Source organism: Acanthaster planci, linkage group LG12 (genome assembly GCF_054643075.1).
Source record: "Acanthaster planci isolate LZ-2023a linkage group LG12, COTS_SCS, whole genome shotgun sequence".
Taxonomy (NCBI): Eukaryota; Metazoa; Echinodermata; class Asteroidea; order Valvatida; family Acanthasteridae; genus Acanthaster; species Acanthaster planci.
The window spans coordinates 3,368,062-3,388,682 of record NC_141788.1 but is presented as its reverse complement, the minus strand read 5'-3'; the positions used below and the strand labels follow the sequence as shown (position 1 = coordinate 3,388,682).

The following is a 20,621-nucleotide window of genomic DNA, read 5'->3' as shown; positions in this document are numbered from 1 at the left end:
TTCCAATACTCAGCTTCGGCTCCGTCTCAGGCTTCAACTGTTTTTAACTAGCTAACATTGAAGATGTAGGCGCAGTAATTAGGTTAATAGTGCCACAAAACATCAAATAAGATGTAAAAGAGTCAGAAATTACGGTAATCAAATTGAATTTAAACGCTTCAGTTTTGGGAACGAAGCCTCAGACGGAGCCCAAGTCGAGTATTGGAAAAGGGCCATGCTAAACGTGAACTGAACGTGCCTGTCGCGTATATGTGCCATAGGCCCGTACTGGTTGTGCAAGTCTCAGATCTGAACCTTTCATGCTTTTACTAGTTTTAAAATTCACAGATATACTCACGTACCAACATGAATGACGAGGAAGAAACATACAAACTTTGGCGAATCAGAAAGACTCTTATGCAGGTAGCCATTGTTTATTATTGGGAGCCTAGGTCCCCGAAGTAAAAGTAGGCCCAGGCCTAATATTTTTCAAGTAGGCCCTGTGTTTTGTTTTGTTTTTGAACATGTGGAACTTAAACTTAAGTGATCTTGGAAAGTTGGACTTTAATCACAGTTTCCTGTTTGGAAAATGAGATCCAAAATGAACAGCCCCTTCATTTATCATGTTTCTGCAGGTCTCTAGCCATGTGTATTTTGTTCTGTCCGTTCCACTATGCCCATCATCTAATCATTCACAATCATGATCGTGATGATGGTGTTGGTCTGGTCATGGTAGTGCAACATAATCCGAGTAACTTGGACTCTATGGGGCAGTGCGGACATCCTGACATGCCGGGATTCTCGCAAAATGACTGGTAGGCCTACTGCCCCTGTGAAAACAGCGACCATGGCAACGTACGCATGTACCAGCCAGTCTGAGGATCGGGTTAGGACCATCTTTTCTTTGATCAGTACATACATGCATGGTCGTTGCAGTTGTTTTCACTGGCGTGGTGTAGTTGCTACCCATAATTTTGTGAAACTCCCGGATGTCCACGATGTCCCATAAGCCTTATCGCAAATACTGCATGGGTAATTTTGCACAATGGTCGAAAGGCATTGTTGGAAGGAAATTTTGCACAATGGTAGAAAGGCATTTTGGGAAGGAAAAAGGAGCAAACATTGCCCCTTTTTCCTTCCCACAATGCCTTTCTACCAGTCGACAACTGTTTCCTGAGTGGCGCAACATCCGTTGTACAACTTACTGTGGGTACAGCTACCGAACATTGGACTGCTCAGGAAACAGTCATCGGCATGCAGTACCTGTGATTCGACTGTGGTGTAATTGGTTACAGCTCTGGACCCGATGACTTGAAGTTGAACTCCAACACAGATAAAAAGACCACCAATGATGCAAAGTCATGTTTATAACAAGGACAGTTTTACGTCCCGAGTATTTGTTTTGCTTTTTTTCTATCACTGACAATGCAAGGTGTTTGTTACAACAAGGTCATTTGTGAAGTCCCAAGGACGTTGTTAAAACACAGTTTCGCCGTATCCACACTTAAAAAAAAAACAGATACATTGGACCCTACTTTAGTTGTTAACATGTCGTCAGTCTAAGCAGTGCATTCATACAGGTTACTGCCCTTCTGAAGTTGTTGACTTCTTGTGCTGGCATCTTGTTTTTGTTTGTAGTTGTGTCATGACCGAGGCTACCTGGTGACTCAAGATGAGTTGGATCAGACGCTGGAACAATTCAAAGATCAATTTGGAGATAAACCAAGGTGCTGATTCGCTATGTTTTTTTCGTCATTTCACTAGACTGCCAAGAGTAAACCTCAGCCCCAATCCTCCCGGATCCTTGAAAATCCATCAGAGAGTTTAGAGGAGTTTGAACTATTTGAGACGATGAGCCCTGGTAGTACAGCATCCCACAGGGGTTGATGCATCCTAAAAATTTAAATAAAGTCAGTCTCCTTCCGTCGGCATTGGTTTCCTCCACAGTGACGAAGTTTAAAGGATTTGGGAAGGTTTCAAACAAGAATGCCTTTTGAGTCTGGAATGGAATATTTTCTACTAAGACAGTTTTAAATTTCACAGGTTAGAGGGAGGACAAAAAGTAGAGTCAATTTAATATAACACTGTAATACTAACAAAGTGAAGCAAGTAATGAATGAAACCGTCAAGTTCCAGTATCACAATTTAGATTGTCTTTTAATCAAAGCTGACTGTACTTTTTCTCCCTGCTGTGTCTGTTTACAGCGAAGACAGACCCGGAAGAAAGGACCTGACGATTCTCGTCGCCCACAACGATGACCCGACAGACCAGATGTTCGTCTTCTTCCCTGAGGAGCCCAAAGTTGGCATCAAGACCATCAAGGCGTAAGTTGGGCCGCAGTTTAGCGAGCTTGTCTGTCTATCTCCAGAGTCTCTGTTGTCTGCCGTGAGGTTCTCTCGGCCAGTTCTCAAAATAGAGCCATTTCCAGACACAAACCCTGAGGCTGACATTCTGTACTGTTGTTCAGGGCTTTATTTCTTTGGATAAGCTTATATGGATATTTCGATTGACTTACTAAATGTAAGTGGGAGGAATATTGGGAAGTTTTGTTTGAAGAAAGAAAAGCCGTAATCTTGAATGACTCAAAAATTGACTGTGATTATTCTTCCCAATTTTATAAGCTCCGTGGCCTCAGAAACATTTCTTTTCCTGAGTCCAGTGTTCACTTTTTCTGGGCAACCTTTGCTCACTAAAACTGACCAGGTCACCTTGCTGAAGGTGAAAAGTCCAGCGCAGACAGTCCGAGGTGGTTGAGCAGTTTGAGAAAGCTTGACATTCACCAACAGCTTGGAGGTCACACTGCACACAGTGTCCATGAGGGCGCATGTTTAACCCTACCAGACGCAGCATAGTGCAACAGGTGTAAAAGTCTGGTGCAGTGTTGCAACAGCAGCCCGACAAACTGGCCATGATGAGACAGTGGGAGTTAGTCCCATTGAACAATGCCACTGTTGGATCTTGTGGTGACCGGCAAGCACAGACTGGCAGGCTATTTGGCCTTGAGGAGAGTTGACCTTTTGGATCTTGTTACACTGGGCAGGCAAGCCACTTTGACAAATGACACAGACTGATGTGTCAGGCAGGGTTTCTAGCCAAAGTACATGTACTCTGTAAGGTTACGGTCAAGGTGAACTAGGATGTACATATTGGATGGCCCAAAGATCTGACTTGCCGCCTTGGTTATTTTAAGCATTGTCTCAGTGACATACCCACGTCAAAAGTCCTACAAGTGCTAAAAGTGGTAAGAATTAGACTGTTTAAATGGTAAAACTAAAGCCAAATTCACCCCTTTGCAGCCAAAGAGTTTGCAATCTGTGCAGGTACAATTTGTTTCTCCCCGGGATTTCAGCCCAATGTGGAACTACTTATGTGCCACTGTAAAACTGTGGGAACACAGCATCAGACAACTTGTTCATGAAGGAGTTAGTGCCGACGTGAAAACATTTGCTTTTTTCTTCTTTTTTTTCCAATCCCTCCAGGTACTGCCAGAGGATGCAGGACGAGAACATCAGTCGGGCCATCATCGTCGTCCAGCAGGGAATGACGCCGTCTGCCAAACAGTCCCTGAGTGACATGGCACAGTGCAAGTACGTCCTGGAGCAATTCCTGGAAGCTGAACTGCTCATCAACATTACAGAACACGAGGTGAGTCGAGGCTTACCCCGGCCGCCTTCATAAAAGAGTCCTCGGTGTTGTTATTGAATCCATTGTAATTTTGGTCACGGGGCATCAGGTCTGAACACAGCTCGAAGACAAACATGCAGTTGAAACGGAAAACATTGGTATTTTTGTTGTCCCCTTGTTACTAGTGACAGATCGTGTCAATAGACCTGCGAGTCCATCTCCAAGGACTGTGTCTGAGCTCATTGAGAGCCTCTGGTTTTGTTTCTATTGTATATTTTTTCAGCATGTTTTCATTCCTTATCATGCTAAGTCTTCATTAAAAAGTTTATTGATTCACATATCAAAATCAACAAACCAAACAATTTAAAATGTAATTTCATTCAAAACGTTCTGGGTCATTTTCATGGAGGCCAGTTATCACATCAAATATTGTTTCAAACTATGGTGGTCCAGTATTTTGTGGTGAAGCGAAATAAGTGACTCAGTATGTCCCCTGACTTGTAAATTATCTGTTTAAACAGTGCTTGTCATCGGAACAACTGCCACATAGGTCCACCGAGAAAATGTGGTGCGTCAGCACTGTTCTTTGCACAAAAATTTTTTAAAAATCGGGGTAGCTTCAAATTGTTTTGAAAACCTGTGATCCCCACAGCTGTTGAATATGGCTGTTCATGATTAGCATTAGAAAGTTTAGTCAGAGAACAGTACATCCAGCACTATTCGAAATTGGTGGTTTCGGTTGCTTACAAGTACATTGGCAAGTAGCAGCATTGCTAGTCAGTGATTGTTTTACTTTTCCCTTGGCACAGTTTGTGCCTGAGCATGTTGTCATGACAACAGAAGAGAAGGCGGAATTACTGGCAAGATAGTATCCTTTGACCATTGCGTGCGAAGCCCACAGTTGTGCATCCATGATGCCCTCCTCGGCGTTAGCGACAAGCAAGTTTAGTAGAGGTTGTTTTTGGCAATGAGGGTATAGTGATCTTGCATCTGATGTCACATTGTTGTCACTGAATTGGGGAAACTAAAACTGCTCCAGCAATGGTAGCCAGTGCAAAGAGTTTGTTGGATATTTATTTCAATTTTGAATTTAAACATCCCTTTGTAGTATTGATAAGAGAAATAGTCTCTCGTTTAACATTCTCCTTTTTTGAGTGGGGAATGCGTCAAAGACAAAAATCTGTGCCCAAGAATCGCTGAAATTTATTGCTCCACATCCTGTGGTACCTATGGCGCGACCAGATTTACTTAGCTGCCATCTGAGATTTGAAGCTTTTCATGTTGGAGGTAGCAAGTAAACTAGATAGATTTGTGCTAGCACCGTAGATATATCTCTTTCTTGAGTATGTGGAGTTCTGAAAAAAAACGATGGTACTCAATGGTAGCACAGTCATCCTTAACCTTTGACCTCAGCAAGCTGAAAGAGCACCAGTTACCCAGAATTCAACAAGGAGACCCCGTAGCTAGATATTTTGGACTTAAGCGTGGACAGGTAAGAATAGAACCAAATAGTGTACAAATATAACTGGGGCCAATTTCATAGAGCTGCTTAAGCACAAAATTTGCTTAAGCGCACAAAAAAAATTGCTTAATAAATCAGGTAGCCAGCCAAAACTCCATGTGATGTATATTGCTTTGGGATCGTATTTTGCTGTCTTTTGGTTAGCATGACATCAGATAGAGTTTGAGCTGGTAACCTTTGTTTTTTAAGCAAGGTTTTTGCACTTGTATGTTGAGCATCACATCACCCTAAGCATTAACAATTCATGTACACTATTAACCACTTGCTGCCGGGTGCTTTTAAGAATGTCATGCCTACAGATGGGCGATTTTTCAACATCTTTGGTTTTCAAATATCTTCAAAACTTCTTATCTTTTTTTCCTGAATGCCTAAACCCCATCGAGTGACTGTCTGGTGGCTACTGTAATCTGACAGACAACATCTATTGATGCCAGAGTATTTCAACCAGGCCTGCCGCCTTGTAAAAAGAGCCCAGATTGTGTGGTGTTATTCAATTTTTTTTTTTTGTTTCTGAAACTGGCGCAGTGCGCTGCTGTTATCTTTTCAATAGGGACCAGATTTCATCGCTCTTCCCTGGAGCACTGGAGTGCTTTTGTCCCTGTTGGTAATCCACTCATGCTGAATGCCACAGACAGTGGTATAACCTTTCAAAACAATGACGGATTTCCTCCGCTGTTGACAACTGAAAAAATGTTGGAAATTCCCAGCAGCTCTGTCTTTTGTTCTGAGTATGGTCTTTTGTTACAAGGCCCAGCTCTTTCGTCCGATTTCGGGCACCCCGGCTGTGCATACAAACCCAAGGTACCCAAAACCGGGTTCCCTGGCAGCATATGGTTAAAGTGCCTGTAATTCACAGGATCTGCTGAAATCTTGTCCTTGTCGGCCCTCAGGTCGTGAAAATCATCAGGCCCAGCGAGACTGCAGGAAGATACATCTCGTATCGTCTTGTCCAGTGAGAACCGAGACACTAGCAAAGTCTTGGTCATCTTACCGGCACCTGCTACTCTGTGCAAACCGGCCACGTCAAGAACTAGAGAAGAGTTGCCCCTACCCACAGTAGACAGGTCGCACGACAGGACGTTCGCATGGGTGACTTTTGTCTGAATTGGAGGAAGATGGTTATCCGGAGCAAAGAGAGCATTTGTCTTTGTTGCCATCAAGCCCACAGTTAGGAAGCTTTACTCCTTTCTGCCCCTAACTTCCATGGTTATCTGATGAAGTCTTTCAGTGAATCATGATCAAGTTATATCTTTGGTGACTTCAGTTCTTTGTCTTCTTGAAGTATTCCGAGTCTCTTTGTGCAACTGTCAGAACAAGGGTCCCTCGTTAAACGAGAAGCCCTTCCACAAATTTGTACTATCTAAGATTGTCATTTTTCGTTCTTCTACTTGTCACATGATGCATCTCAAAATACAACCCAGTATTAAATGTTCTGTAGGGTTTTTCGTGTTTGATTTTTTTGTTTTCCCCACTCTGAGAAGCATTGGCATCGGATTTGGCAAGTTGATAACTTTACCTGGATACATTCTGAATTTATCCATTGCTTACGAGTTTTCTGAAGGGCAAATCATTTGTAAATAAATGCCATTTTGACAGTACGTGTACTTTGTTGTGAATTTCATTCAATGTGTAGCATACACTGTGATTTGTGCAGCTTGCCGATTGTGTTCACAGTCGTCAGTGTTGAAGTGCCCTACTTCTGCAAGTAAGGATTGGTAAATCACCTATAATTCATGCATTGATCCGACAACTTTAGAAAGGTGGGGGGGTGCGAATAGTAGAAAAGGGAGAGAGTTGAAGACTATAGCCCCTTTCTCAGTCATTAACATACAAATTTTAAATCCATCCCAAAAGGGGAAAGAGAAGACATGCATGTTCCCTGTTTTGTGTCCACGTTTCACCTTGAATGCAGGGTTCTCAACTAGAGGCCGACACGGAATAGGCCAATTTAGTATTTGAATCTAATGAGACAGGGCCATTTATGACAGAAGCTGCAGAGAGAAATGTTTTAAAGAAGCTACATTTTGGACTTGCAGATTATAGGGCAACCCCCCTGAACTGCAGAATGTGTGCCAAAAGCTACATCACAGTACGTCAGAACAGAAGGGTAGGTCCTTTTTTCTGGAGAGTTTTTGAGTCATTAGAATCACTAACAATCTTCTTGGTTTATTTCAGAACTTGTGTCCCCAAATTCCTCTTTATTTGACATTTCTAAGAGACCGGCAATTTCCTTTTTAACCGTCAGGGCAAATAGCTATAGAACAATGTCCTGAAGCATTTCTGTATTTGGCACAAATCAACAGCTTCTTGTCGATAGTTTAACAACGACAGAGACGGAATTCCTTGCGCTAGTTTATGTAAACCTATATGTATATGTCTCAAAGGGTTGGAGGGAGCAGGACTGTTTTTTCGTGACATTTTTGGCGAAATTGAATGAGAAAGAAAGTGGGGGCTAACAAACTCATGAGGACTAAAAGTCATCAAGAGGGAACGTTCCGAAACGGGAGTGAAACTGGACAGCGTTGATGTCAGTGTACGACCTTACATATTTCTATTGTAATCCTTCAAGACAGTAATAAATAGACATTTTTTTATTTGGGGGCTCGACTTCCTGCTTCTTTGGGTGCGTTGTTTCAATTCCCCAAACTCCATCGACAGCGTGAATAGGTCATCTCAAAACATGTTAGACTGAAAATAATTTACCAGTATTATGCCCAAGACCTTGGTCATGAATGTCAGAGGATGCAATTATGTGCCATTGTTTCCCTATTGAATAGGTAGAAGCTCAAAATATAATGCAGAATCTAGCTCCACATACTTTATAAATACTGTATAGCGTAAAGTTGTATTTCGTATTAGGGGTATCATGCAAAGCACCGCAAACTTTAACTGTACCCTGGTCTGTGCTTAAACAAAGCACAGCGTAATGTTCAGGCACGAAAGTAGTAGTTTCTAAGGGAATTTCTGTGATCAATTGTTAAAAAAGAGAGAGAAAGGGAAAAGAAAATAAATCGGAAAAGGCAGAGAGGGGAAAACACGCACATAGACAAGAAACATCGCGTAAAATAGAGCCAGCCAAGTGTCCGAACAAAGACTTCAATGTAATTGGTCACCCGCCATCGGTCAATCATGAAGATTTTAATAATCAAATTCTATGTCAAATAATGCATCGATTTATTAACAGTCCAGCGACGGCATGCAAATAAAAAAGACCTCTCCCGCAGTTCTGCTTGGCTAAGTGACCCGGCATTATTTTACCGCGGCGCATAAGTGCCTATATCCCACCCTGCGGGGTAGTCGCCTTGGCGGCGCCCTCTTAATCAAACAAGTCCGTGGGCATGACAAAATCGCGAGTCATTGGTCCATGAAATCTGACGTCGATAAAATAATTCATCTTATCTCTTTGGTATGCAAATTGGACTGCCGCTCTTTTATTTCGGATATTACGCATACATGTAGATACGGATACAGAAAAAAATTAAATAAGATCTATATAGCTTTCTGCACTTACGACCCCGAGTATCTAATTAATGTATTTAATGCATTTCCTCTGAAATTTGAGCTCGATATTTTTCCAGCTTTAGGCATTTATCTCCGTGGCTCCAAATTTGGACCTGTTTTCAGACACTCGTCTGGCCTTTTACCGACATTATACATGTCGGCTGTATATAATAGGAGCGCTTGTTGTACAGTACATTGTAAATCGACACACAAAAGAATTCCCATCCCTCCCACATCCTCCTAACCGATGCTGGTATGCTGTTATCACTTCACTCTTGAGGGCGTGCGTATTGTGGTTGACAGGAGAAAATAAGGGATCGGCTCGAACAACATCCCATTAATGTTGCCTAAATTTCGGATGAATGCAGGCTGGGTCAGGAAATTCTAAGATAGATTGGGATTGATCATATGTCAAGATCCAACTAATACTTTAACTTCGAATGACCTTGCGGCAGACAGTGTTTAATAAAACTAATAGTAGTAAATAAAAGGTAAATAGTAAACACCCGATATTATGAAATAGTGTATCCGTTGAACATTTTGTGTTCAAGTAGAACTTGAATAGAAAAGAAACAAAAGTTCTGATGATTGCAGTTTGAAAGCAATTGGTGATTAGTTCATTAACAATATCAAAAACATCGCTCATGGTAAACATTAACACCACAAACCAAGAAAGCATGGACATGCTCAGGCTGGCGAACAGTGGAAGAAGGGGCACTACGGGGTTTGCCTCGACGCACACCTGACATCTACACACTTGGGACCTTGCATTTTATTTTCCCTGTTCTTTTTATCCGAGAGAGTTCGAGATGCCCTAAAGGGTTGCACGCAGACTATATTCTACAGCCATCTACAAACAAATAAAACTGAGCGACAATATGACGCGAGTTCTTTTGGCCGTACTGTTCATGCACCGACTGAAGCAGCCGTATAATTGCGCCGAATAGAATTCGATGACGAGTCCCAGAAGCTGCGCTCGCAGCTGTATACGGTTCACTCCTCATGCACCGCTGCCAAACCACCCATACGTGTCCTCACATTCTAATCGAACCCCCTATTACTTTTTATCCTGGATGAGCAATGCCGAGATCTTTCCGCTTTGTCCAAGACTTAAAACCCTTTGCCAAACCGCGAGCAAGAGCATTCATATCCGCCCTCATCCTACCAGCAGCAATAAACAGTCACTCATGATAAAGCCACGCATCCACTAGACTCTGCGTGCCTGCTGGGCGGTCGGTATTGAAAAGATCACGAACTAACAAGGAACCAAAGTTGCTCCTTCAATAATTTGCCGATTGTCGCGACTTTGGGTCTTTTGCGTAGCCCCGATCCCACAAAGATACCTTTAACAAAACGTCCAATTGTCAACAGAAAGTGTGAGGTGTGCACACGACCGCGGTGACATCTAAGGAAAAACCGCAGCGGCGGCGTTTGTTATTTATATATGCTAATGAGCTTAATTGATCTGCGCCTGCGCAGTGTCTGTTTAAAGTACGGAAGACATGCGCACAGGGATTTCCGCAAAGTTCAATTTCCCAAATGGCGGCGGCCAAGAGACACTGTGCGGGTCTTTCTCCCGAAAAATGCCACCGTTTTAGCCATCCAAACAGTACAAGACACCGGGAAAATGGACATAAACATCATCCGGAATCCCTTCTGGACATCAGTGCCAAAGTTGTGGCACTTAATATTCCCTTTCAGCAGGTAGAGGAGAGATTTTCGCGCATTCCGGAGCCCGTGCAAATGCGGATTGTGTTCTGGTCATTTCCACGTAATGAGAAGGATATTTGTATGTACTCATCGCTTCACCATTCCACGGTCAGTGAAAGCGAATATCAAAAGTTGCCTTTCCAGCGAGGAGTCAGACTACTGGACAACAACGCAGTGGATCATGTCCTTCAAGTTGGTAAGAAAAAATGATAGTGCACATTGTTTTAAAATGAGGGATTTTCATGTGTTTTTTTTACAACCGTATCGATTCCCATTGACCGACACGCATGTGTACACAAGCACTGTGTACACTGTACCATGGCTGGCATAGCGCGCCGTGAACGCGGTGCGGTACGGGCGATTCAACGAGCGATCCCCCATCTTTTCATTTTGTCAGCCGCGGCCGTAAACTAACACCGCTGTACGGCTTTGCCTGTGAGTTGGCCTTTGCCGCCGCGCCCAATCTTGTTTTTAACCTGACCGCTAGTAGACGTACAGTTAGTCTTATTCGTGATGCCGTTGAGGTATAAAACACATTTTATTAGGAAGGATCTGGGAGGCGTGAAGAGGAAACAGAGAGCGTAATGGCGTCGTGTAAATTTTTCTACGCCGCGTGGCCAGCCAGCCGCATATCTGACCGGTGTATTGTGCGGCATCGATTCGCTCTGTCGGCCCGGCGCTGCTGCGGTGAAGCAGCCCTACATTATATTTTTACCGGAGTGTACAGCCTTTGCTATTTGTTTCCATTATGCTGGGTTATACCCGCGGGCTGAACTGTTTATTTTTCACTCGAGTATACAGCTCCACTGTCGCCATACCACATCTGTTAATATCACTACCGGCTCCTTGTTGCCCCCAAACCTTTTTTTTCTGTTAGAATATTTCTGGCAGAGCCCAATCATGGGTACATTATCATGCAAGTGGACTAAGATTAGTTTGTCAAGCTGTTCGCCATATAGTGTAAAAAACGGGGCAGTTCATGGGCATTTTTTCCCCTAGGAAAGCCCTGTCCTGCTGACTTCCTGTTACTGGCCAGTGGGCATGATACAAGTTGGCTTTTGTTTATCACTCCGGCCAGGTTGAAATGTGGACAGGAAATGGTCTCACTTCCCTGAAATTTGTGTGCCCCAGTCCGGTTACCGATTTTCTCGTTAAAGCAGTTCAGTATCCTAACAGCTGTAGTACTGGCCTCAGTTTGTTCTCTAGTTTTAGTTTGTAGGTTAGAACTGAAACGCTTATCGTAATCCATGGCCCATGCATTGACTGTGTGTCAGTCATACCGGATGTTGGGCTCAATCATGATCCGTCTTAATGATTGATACATACATAGAAAACCCTCAGTTTGAACGTTATTTTAGACTTCTCTGGAATCCCAAAGGGGGGAGGGGGCATCATGGGCGACTTTAATTTGTCGTGGGACAATCATGGCCAACTTGAATCAGCAGTGCATTCGCTAAGATAATTAGAAACAGAACACGTCTACAAGCTCATATCCTATCGATGAAGTTTCCAGACAGTAGTTTTTGAATTGGAAAGAAAAAAAAGAGGGCTAAAAGTTGTGTTGCTCAGTCGTGATTGACTGTTTATTACAGGAGAAATGACAAAATTTGAACGGGTATGTACCGTTATTTTTGATACAGTTTCAATGTTTTAACCTATTGAAGTATTGTTTTCATTTGACTTGAGAACAGAGATTCTATGAAATTCATGTTCAAAGCTGAAGAGGTGCAGTTGATTTAGTTTACTAGACGGCATTTAAGTTTGGTGAAATGATTAAGGCCCCTCTAGTGTTCCATCTGCTTGTAGCTCATACAGTGCACATGTAGGCCCCACATGTGCTGTACATTTTCCAGTGAGACTTTGGTTTGACTTTGAAATAGGCACTCGGATTTAGAGAGAGAGAGAGGGAAAAGAAAGGAACATTCCCTTCTGTTCCTGATTTCCATGGCCATCGTGGATGCCATGTACATAATTATGTAGATCTACCAGTGACTATCTTCTATTGCGCTGTTCAGATGATAATAAAATCCCATGGATTTCACAGTCCACAGTAATTCTTTACTTGGTCAGGGACTTGTTCATTGTACACCAACCCTCCCTCATAATGATGGCTTGTTTGCCGTGGTAAGTCTGTGAGGTTGTGCTGCCCCTTTTGCTGTTGAGTAGACTTTTTGTGTGTGCTGGTGAACGAGCATTGTGTGGTTTTCGCCCTGCCCTCAGTATGCAGGCATTACCACCGCATAATGATAATAAACTGGAGAGTGATCAGTGTGTGGATCTGACCTGTTCTAGGGTTGCGTGCGTAGTTCACACATGCCAGGCTGTAGGGCAATAATGCCTGTGGTGTACACAGCACTATAGCGTGCCACCAAGCTTGTGTGGCATTTCCTCCTCAGTCTGCGATGCCCTCCAAACTCAACACTCATTTCCCGAGCTCCGCAGAATTGCACGAGGTGTAAGATTTGGCCTGATCTCACCCTGCTGGGCGGAGAGGCCGGGCCGTGATGGTGTCAGCGTGCGTGCATTACAGCCAGCCCAACAAAAAAAAACCCATTTGGATGTGGTTACTAGAAGGGAAATAAATGCCTGAATCTCTGCTAGTTTTGTTGTCCATGGTGCGGGGGACTCTGGTTAATTACATTGTACATTATTTGCCGGCAATTAATCAAACATGCATCAATCGCAAGGGTTTTTTGTTCGTCAAATATATGCAGTTACCATATTTAAGCAGGATGAAAGGTTTTGAATGCAATGCCAGGACCAGTAATTTGACAATACCAATGAAATAAGCTTTGAAATTGAATATAAGCTTGAATAATGAAGTAAGCTTTGAATGCATATTTGAGCATGCAGTGATGATGTGCCACTTGCTATTGACAAAATAAGCAGCGAGAGAAACCTAAAGGAAATAAATGCAAACAAAGAAAATACATGTAGCTAAATGATTGTGAGAAATCAGTTCCTTAGCTAGCAGATGCAGTCTTGCCCAACACATCTCATCTCAATCTTGCCAAGACACCACCGACCAGCACTTGCTCATTGGCTTAAAAAGTCACACGCTCACAAAGCTCAGCTGAACAATGCACACATTGCCCTCCCCCTATTCTTGTCTTTCTTTGCCTAGTTTTTTTTTTTTGGGGGGGGGAATTGGCAGCGTAAAACATTGCCAGGGGTGGTTTACACGGGCTGCCATGTAATGCATACACGAGTACACACGGCGGGTCCAGTTTCAGCGAAATTTCTTGACTTGGTGTGCCAAACTGATGGGAAGCAAGGCCATTATTTGCTGTATCACATGACAGATTAGACATTCTGGTATGCCCATCATACGGCTCACTTGGGGCGCATCTTGGGGGCAAGTGGTGCATCAGCATTACAGATAACATGCCAAATTTGGAGACAGTCACTGATTGGTGTATTGCTTGAGATTTTCACCATCATGCATGTGAATTTCTCAGGGTGACTTATTAGGCACGGAACATGCCATGTGGTTATGAAGGAGATCAGAGAAATCAAGGAAACTGGTACATTGCATGCTCTTTAAAAAGCACTTTATTATGAGAAGTCCACATGTTTTTCCACTCTTACTTGACCCCAATGATCCTAACACCAGCCAAATTCCAACGAAAGAGTTTGTTGGGATCTGTTAGGACGAGTACTGCACTGGTGTACTGGCTGTGTTTTATGTGGGATTACCCGTACCACAAATAAACAGAGTTCAAGTGTTTATGTGCATTGTGCACAGTTTACCATGAGATTTGTAAGGATGTGGATGGTTGCCTTGTATCCTAGGTAGTCGGGGTTAATTAATCATGCACGTTTTATAAATAAGGGGAGGGGGACAAAATACATTTTGCAAGTTAGCAACACATGTTTTGAATCTGTATCAAAACTTGACATGGTTACACATTCACTGAGGTGTCAGATTATGTGACGCTCCTTTTTTATTTATTTATTTTTTTCCCGTGTTGGAAATTGTCAACTGTGCTATGTATTTAGAGATAGTAGGAACATGTACTAGTAGTTACCTTCAATACCAGGCTTGGGGCAGCCAGGCACAGTTTGACTATTAATCACCTTCCTCAACACCAGCATGCACTGGAAGGGAATGGTCAGTTTGGCCAGGATCTCAAGGAAATGCCTGAATTCATCGCAGCTGCCTCACTTGAAAACTGTGCACCCGAGTTGCCCCTGCTCAGAACCCTTGATTGAGTGGACATTGTGGAACAGGCAGGCAGGTCAGTCCCAGTCTAGCCTGCAGTGAATCTAATCTTTCAGGTGGGATTTATGACTGCTTCCTATCACTCCATCTGTATTCACTCTGCTCAATATCAACTCTATATAGAGGTACCATAGTAGAGTCCAGGATTTATTAACCTTCACATGTCAGTGGAGTGACCTGGAAAACTGCTTTTTGTTGATGGTGGAGGTATATGTACATGGCTGTTCTAATGTGTCAATTTTTTAAACCAATCTTTAATGGCATCATACAATTTAGCATCAGTACTTGACATTGTGCAATTTGGTCTTCAGCGTCAGTCACATCCATTCGATTAGTAATCTTACTGGTATATTAAGTGCCAGTGAAAACATTTTCAAGAAAGCCCTCTCTCGTGGTGAAACTCATCCCTCAAAACCCTCCGCTGTTTTTGAATTCACAAGGCAAAGTAGCACAGCTCTGTGCTGTGAGCCAGTTTCGAACACCGGTTGCACTTTGGCAAGGGTCATCTGACCATGATCTGCCTGGCATCCCCACTACGCACCCGACTGTTTCCGTACCCTTTTTCTCACCCCCTGCTGAAGCGACTAGTGATGCCGTAGGCCAAAGCAAAAAAAAAAAAAACCAGCAAAGAAAGATTGTCACGTCAACAACAAGCATGGGAAAGCAATCTAACAGCTCCTGATGTCCCACCCAGTGCAGAGGGGTTCTCATTGCTGATTGCTGGCTCTGCCTAGTAAAAAAAAACAATCGTGCGACTGGAGGCTGGAGTGATTGGCCTGCCGTGATGTGGTGTTTGTGCACAGGAAGGAATCGCCCGTGACATACCAGCGAGGAAGTGCGTAACTTTTTTGGAGGGGAAGTCTGTCTGTTTAGCCCATAATAAAACCCCTTCTGGCATGTAGGTAAACAGGATGAACCCTGATCTTTGCTCCGAATTGCCTATTTTCACTTTCCGAACTTGGACTAAGTGTGCATTTCCAAAACTGTCAGATTTGATGTTTAGATAATTGTTTATATTTTAGTGAGAACAGGATTTTGGGGTGCATTTCCACTGCTCAACTTACTCCCAGAACAAACAGAAGTAAACAAAAACTTTGGAATTAAAATGTATGTGATTGTGATTATGATGCGAGCCCCAAGGTCTCTCTTTACGTTACTCTTTCCCTTGCTCACAACTGGAGGAAATCCCTAGCAGTTTCATCGCTCGTCACTTCTTGCTTCCTGAGAAATTCTAGACTCTTGACAGCGTCAGTGCTCAGTCCTCATGTGCTGTCGGTGAGCCTCGTGTTCGATGGCGGATACTCAAAGTACCCGCACAAGCCATTATTAAAAAAGGAAGGCCGCCATTGACTTTCCGTCAATCAACCGGCGAACAAAAATCCAGCGGCAGAAACAAGGCCCTTCAAATGACCAATCTGGGTAGGACCCAAGCAGAACAACAAGAAAAACACAAAGTGTGCCGGTGTTTGCACAAGTCTGATGCTAATTGCCCCACTGTGTTCCTTGTTCTTGTGCCCAGATTGGACACCCTTGGCACATGCCACATGTTCTGCTGACTGACAGGTGTGTTCAACCCTTGACCCCTCACATTGGACATGTACTGCATAATGGGCAGTCAGTGTACACATATTTGTATTGATGAAGAATGAACAAAGGTTTCGATACTGTGCCCTTGCATTGCTGCAATCCTCCTGTCGTAACATGTAAACAAAGCTTATGCACTGAACATTTTTGTGGTCAGGTTTGGTTGATGATAAATCTATGTTTGGAGATGATTATATTATTTCGATGTGTTCAGTTTGTGCTGGATGATTTTCTGAGATTTCATTGTTTATTTGTGAAGTTGTGATTATTTTACCGGGTATTTATTTTTGTAACCTTGACCAACATGTACCATACTTACATGTAAAATGCTGTGCATTCGTATGATATTACTTGATTTTTCCCCTCCCCCCCAAATTTATTTCCCAGAGTCATGAGAAGCAATTTTGCTTGTCCGTGTAAACTGTCCAAGGAATAATCCCTTCTGACCAAGACACTAATCTACTCCTCTACCAGATCACGATGAGGGAGTGTCGTGATGGGAAATCAAGGATGTTTTATTGGCTTTTTTTTTATGGTGAGTCGTTTAGCAAATCCTTTCCATTGCGTGTGTTGCACTAATTTCCCTCCACTGCCCAAAGGAAGTGACTGGGTCAAGCCTAAACATGATGCTGACCAATCACCACTCAATCTTTGCAGAGACGTACGTAACGTACAGTGGGCTATACAGTGTACTGGTATGTACTCCTCAGTTTAACGCCGGCAAGTACATGTATATCAGGTGTATGGCTCACTGCGCTGAGGTTACCTGTCATTTCTCCCAGTCATACAGCTATTTTCTGCCGGGGTATTACCTTTTAATCAGGGGGTTGCGTGCCAAGTCACGAACTCTGAGTCAAATTCAGCAATGGGGGAGGGGACCCGAGAAATCAACGAGTAGGTGGCCTTGAGAACTTGTATCGTTCCTGACCATACTTTCATGAATTTGCAAGTGCACCCAAAAGTTTGTGAATAATTGATTCAACGCTTCCTTTGCAATCTGCCTCCCGAGATGCTGTGTAACAGGTATCAAGTTAATTGATGGACATCAAGGACATCAGGGTTTTGGTGTGTGTGGACTAGTCATTTCCCAAATCTTCAGCTGATACAGTCCAAGTACCAGTACATGTACATTTGTAAACAGATGTGATAAAGTGCAGTGCTCTTAAACTGCGCCCAATATGTACATGTACAAGAATTTGAATGATGGAAGTTTGAGACCATCAGTGGAGGACAGTGCTAGTAATGACAAATGACAGCTGTGAAATCTACTCAAAACTCTTCAAAATTAGATTATTACACATTTAATTAAAAGAAGATTGCATTGGGGTCAGAAGTATAATGTAGGAGCGATTGGCAAATCTCTTAAAACCTAAACACGATCCAGGGGTCCTAAACTTCACTAAGTTTCCCTTAATCCTGGGCATTTCCATACAAAAGCGGCAATTTATTCATGCTGTTACCTCTCATTATTACTTATAATTTACAAAAGAAACAGAGTTTTCAAAAAAAAGTGGAATTAAATAAAGGTAATGGTGCCTTATTATTTCCGCTGTCAGTTTTGATTTAAAAAAAATCATTTTAGGCAAGAATTAGGTACAAGTATCATAACGAGGTCAGTAACGTCATGACCGAATTTCCATTTTTGCCTTGCTGCAAAAATCTGCCAAGTTTCGTTGAAGACAAAGGATCAAGAATAGGAAATCCAGTATAGGAAAGAAATCCTCTAAATAATAATTTTTTTTCCTTTTTTTCCCTAAATTTAAAAACAGCATTTCAAGTGCATGCGGCGTGACTCATGAATTTGAAAATTCCCCGAACTGTGAGGCACATCGTGATTTCTTTTTAGTACAGCCACCTGCAATGGAATCTCCGGGGGTCATTGCACTCTTCGCCTGTTTCCCTTCAGATTTGCCCCCTTGTGGGAGGGGGAGATGTCTCAAACCATTTCCAGGATTTTGCCTACCCCTTCCTCCCCCCACCCACTTGTAGTCATTGCTGACTGTCCGGGGTGAAATGTCTTGATCACTGTCTATACAAGAATGTTTTGCCAATCGTCTGTGATTTAAAAACAAACAAGTGATTATTATTTTTGTTAAATTCAAAATGTGTTATTGAAGTTTACAAAAAGGTAGCTTTATGCCTTTTTTACTACAAGTGCATCAACCTTTGATATTCAAGTGCACTACTAGCATTGAAGAGATGGTTATAGGTACATGTACATGCACATTGCTCTTTTTTTCCAAATGCTATTATTTGAAGAGGACTGTTACATGTAGTTTGTTTGGTTTTTGGTGTTCGACTTCTGTCCTCTTACCAGAAGGTTTGGGAGGATTTTGCAGAATTGAGGAAGGTACACAGACAGCCCTAGCATGTATGCTGTGGATGGGGGTTGTTACCTTTTGAAAGGCCCCTAAGAATGCCCGATGGGCTCCTGAACAGTGGTGGATGTTATAGGATTTTGGAAAGTTCTACAAAGGGTTAAGACAAACCCAGATGTTACAAAAGTCAAGAACGGCTTTTTTAATTTGATAAGGCTCTGAACACCTGTACTGGTATGCACACATGTACGCATGTAACAAAACATGCACAGCGCCACAACAAAATAGTATACGTCTACAGCTGTGGCTTAATGAATTCATTTTGGTATGCCATTAATGAATTGAAATCCCTTGAGCACACTGAAAACATGCTTCAAGCAAATAATTGCCATAATTAACTCACAGCCAAACAAAGAAGAATGTTCTTAATGCAGCTTGGTCGAGATTAGAATGAACAAGGTGGAACAGTGCCAGTACATGATGACGTGAAGAAAATGAACAAATATATGCATGAGTTTGATAATTAAAAACCTGCTTTGTGCAGGTACTTGATGAAAATGCTTTATCAGTCACAATAGTTTATCATACCCGTGCTTGGCTGAGGTATTGTTTGAACGAGAAATTGAAAAAAGGGGTTGATTGAAACTAGAGCGTGGAAATTCAAGAATGTTTTGTAAACAGTCAAATATATTCTTAGATGAGTAGGCTGAAAATTTTCCTTGTCATGCACAGAAATGAAGTACTCTTCATGTAATGGTGTACCAGTACATTTCTCTAAAGCCTTCAACAGCAGTTTTTGTCAGCCAGCAGTAAGGGGGAAATCCTTGTTCACGAGCACGCAGATGTAGGCCGAGCTATAAATTAACAGTCATTTCCCGTATCCTCTATCGCATGTGTGCTCCTTACGCGCTTATAAATAGCCAGCCTTCGCAATTTCTTCGCAGAGGCCATCGCGTTGATTTCGTTCCTCAGACTTCCAAGTTAATCATTTTCACAAGATAAGATGAGCGATCGCTGCATCATGAGACAGGAGCCGTCTTTTTTGTGTGTGTGTGTTGTGAAGGATTTTCATCCCAGAAGGTCACCAACAGGAAAGTACGATGAAATGGGATTGCGGCCTGTCTATCTTTTAGTTTCCCCTTTCCAAAAATACTCGTGCAGAAAAGTTTGTTGACTTGAAAAGTGGTATTTACCGAACCCTAGAGCCACATTCTGCATGCAGTCCACAAGACCACAGTTTTCATGCTAGAGTTGTTGATGATGTTAGGTCAGTCGACCGTCATTTTGGAAAATAATAGAACTGAGCATACTACATGTAGTTTATATGTACACGTCGGTTGAGAAGGTGTTGCACAGACGACTGATACATAAAATGCACATGTACATGTAAGTCCATGCTCCCTTTGTGCACAAAGACATGGGGTTAGCCAGAGATTGGGAATATGTGTTGGTATATGACTGGCATATCTTTCATGCCACACGTATTACGACTCGTGTCGTTAAGTTTTGAGGTACATGTACGTGTATGTGTAGTTGTGTCTCTGTTTCTTGATTCTACCGAGACAGTAGTTTCAGTTGCGATTTTTTTTCTCATACCTTTCTGTCAGCCATCCCCCCCTCCCACTGCTCTGGGTGTTGAGGGATTCCATATCTTGTGTTATCTCACTGTCACTCTTTCGTTCTTGGGGAAAAAAGCTGTTGCATAGAGGCTCCCAGAATGGGAACTTTTGGAACTTTCCAACAAGTTGTTAATCGGTTGGAGTGTGATTTTCCTCGTTGGCGGTTTGTCAGTTGGGTGCATGTTTCAAATTGTGCCCATAGTTTCTTCGGCTACGATTTCAAATAATTTTTGTTGGAGATGGAGCACAGAACCTTTCAGGGAAGAGGATGTCAGTTGCTGTGAATACTGATTTATCTTATTTCTTGCATTCCAGAATGCTTCTTCTTGGGAAAAATGCCACCAGGCTTTACTGATTCTGAGAAAAACAAAGAAATTGTCATGAGCAAAGTCAAGGATTTTTGTCAAGTTTTTATCCAAACTCTGCCCTATGCCCTGAGTAAACCAACATGTGAAGTCATTTGAATTTGGGTTGAACAATACTTGTTTGCCTTGCCACAGATAATTATAGAATATTGTACAGGTGCCTCTGATGGATGCAC

At 42.6% G+C, this 20,621-nt stretch overlaps 2 protein-coding genes across 3 annotated transcripts in view; both read left to right on the top strand.

Annotated features, from left to right (window-relative positions):
* Position 1: 1 nt before the first annotated feature.
* On the top strand, positions 2–6,724 carry polr2e (RNA polymerase II subunit E). Its single transcript, XM_022231651.2, has 7 exons — positions 2–402; positions 1,618–1,706; positions 2,185–2,304; positions 3,460–3,625; positions 4,414–4,472; positions 5,018–5,096; positions 6,017–6,724. The coding sequence occupies exons 1-7, from the start codon at positions 346–348 to the stop codon at positions 6,080–6,082; spliced, it is 636 nt and encodes a 211-aa protein (XP_022087343.1). The 5' UTR covers positions 2–345; the 3' UTR covers positions 6,083–6,724.
* Positions 6,725–10,145: 3,421 nt separating this feature from the next.
* The window catches only part of LOC110977419 (zinc finger SWIM domain-containing protein 6-like), a 66,390-nt gene continuing 55,914 nt past the window's right edge, over positions 10,146–20,621 (top strand). For both annotated transcript variants that reach the window (XM_022231531.2, XM_022231529.2), the window contains exon 1: positions 10,146–10,533. In XM_022231531.2, coding sequence (XP_022087223.2) covers positions 10,167–10,533 — 367 coding nt within the window. In that variant the 5' untranslated portion in view covers positions 10,146–10,166. The remainder of the gene's footprint in view (positions 10,534–20,621) is intronic.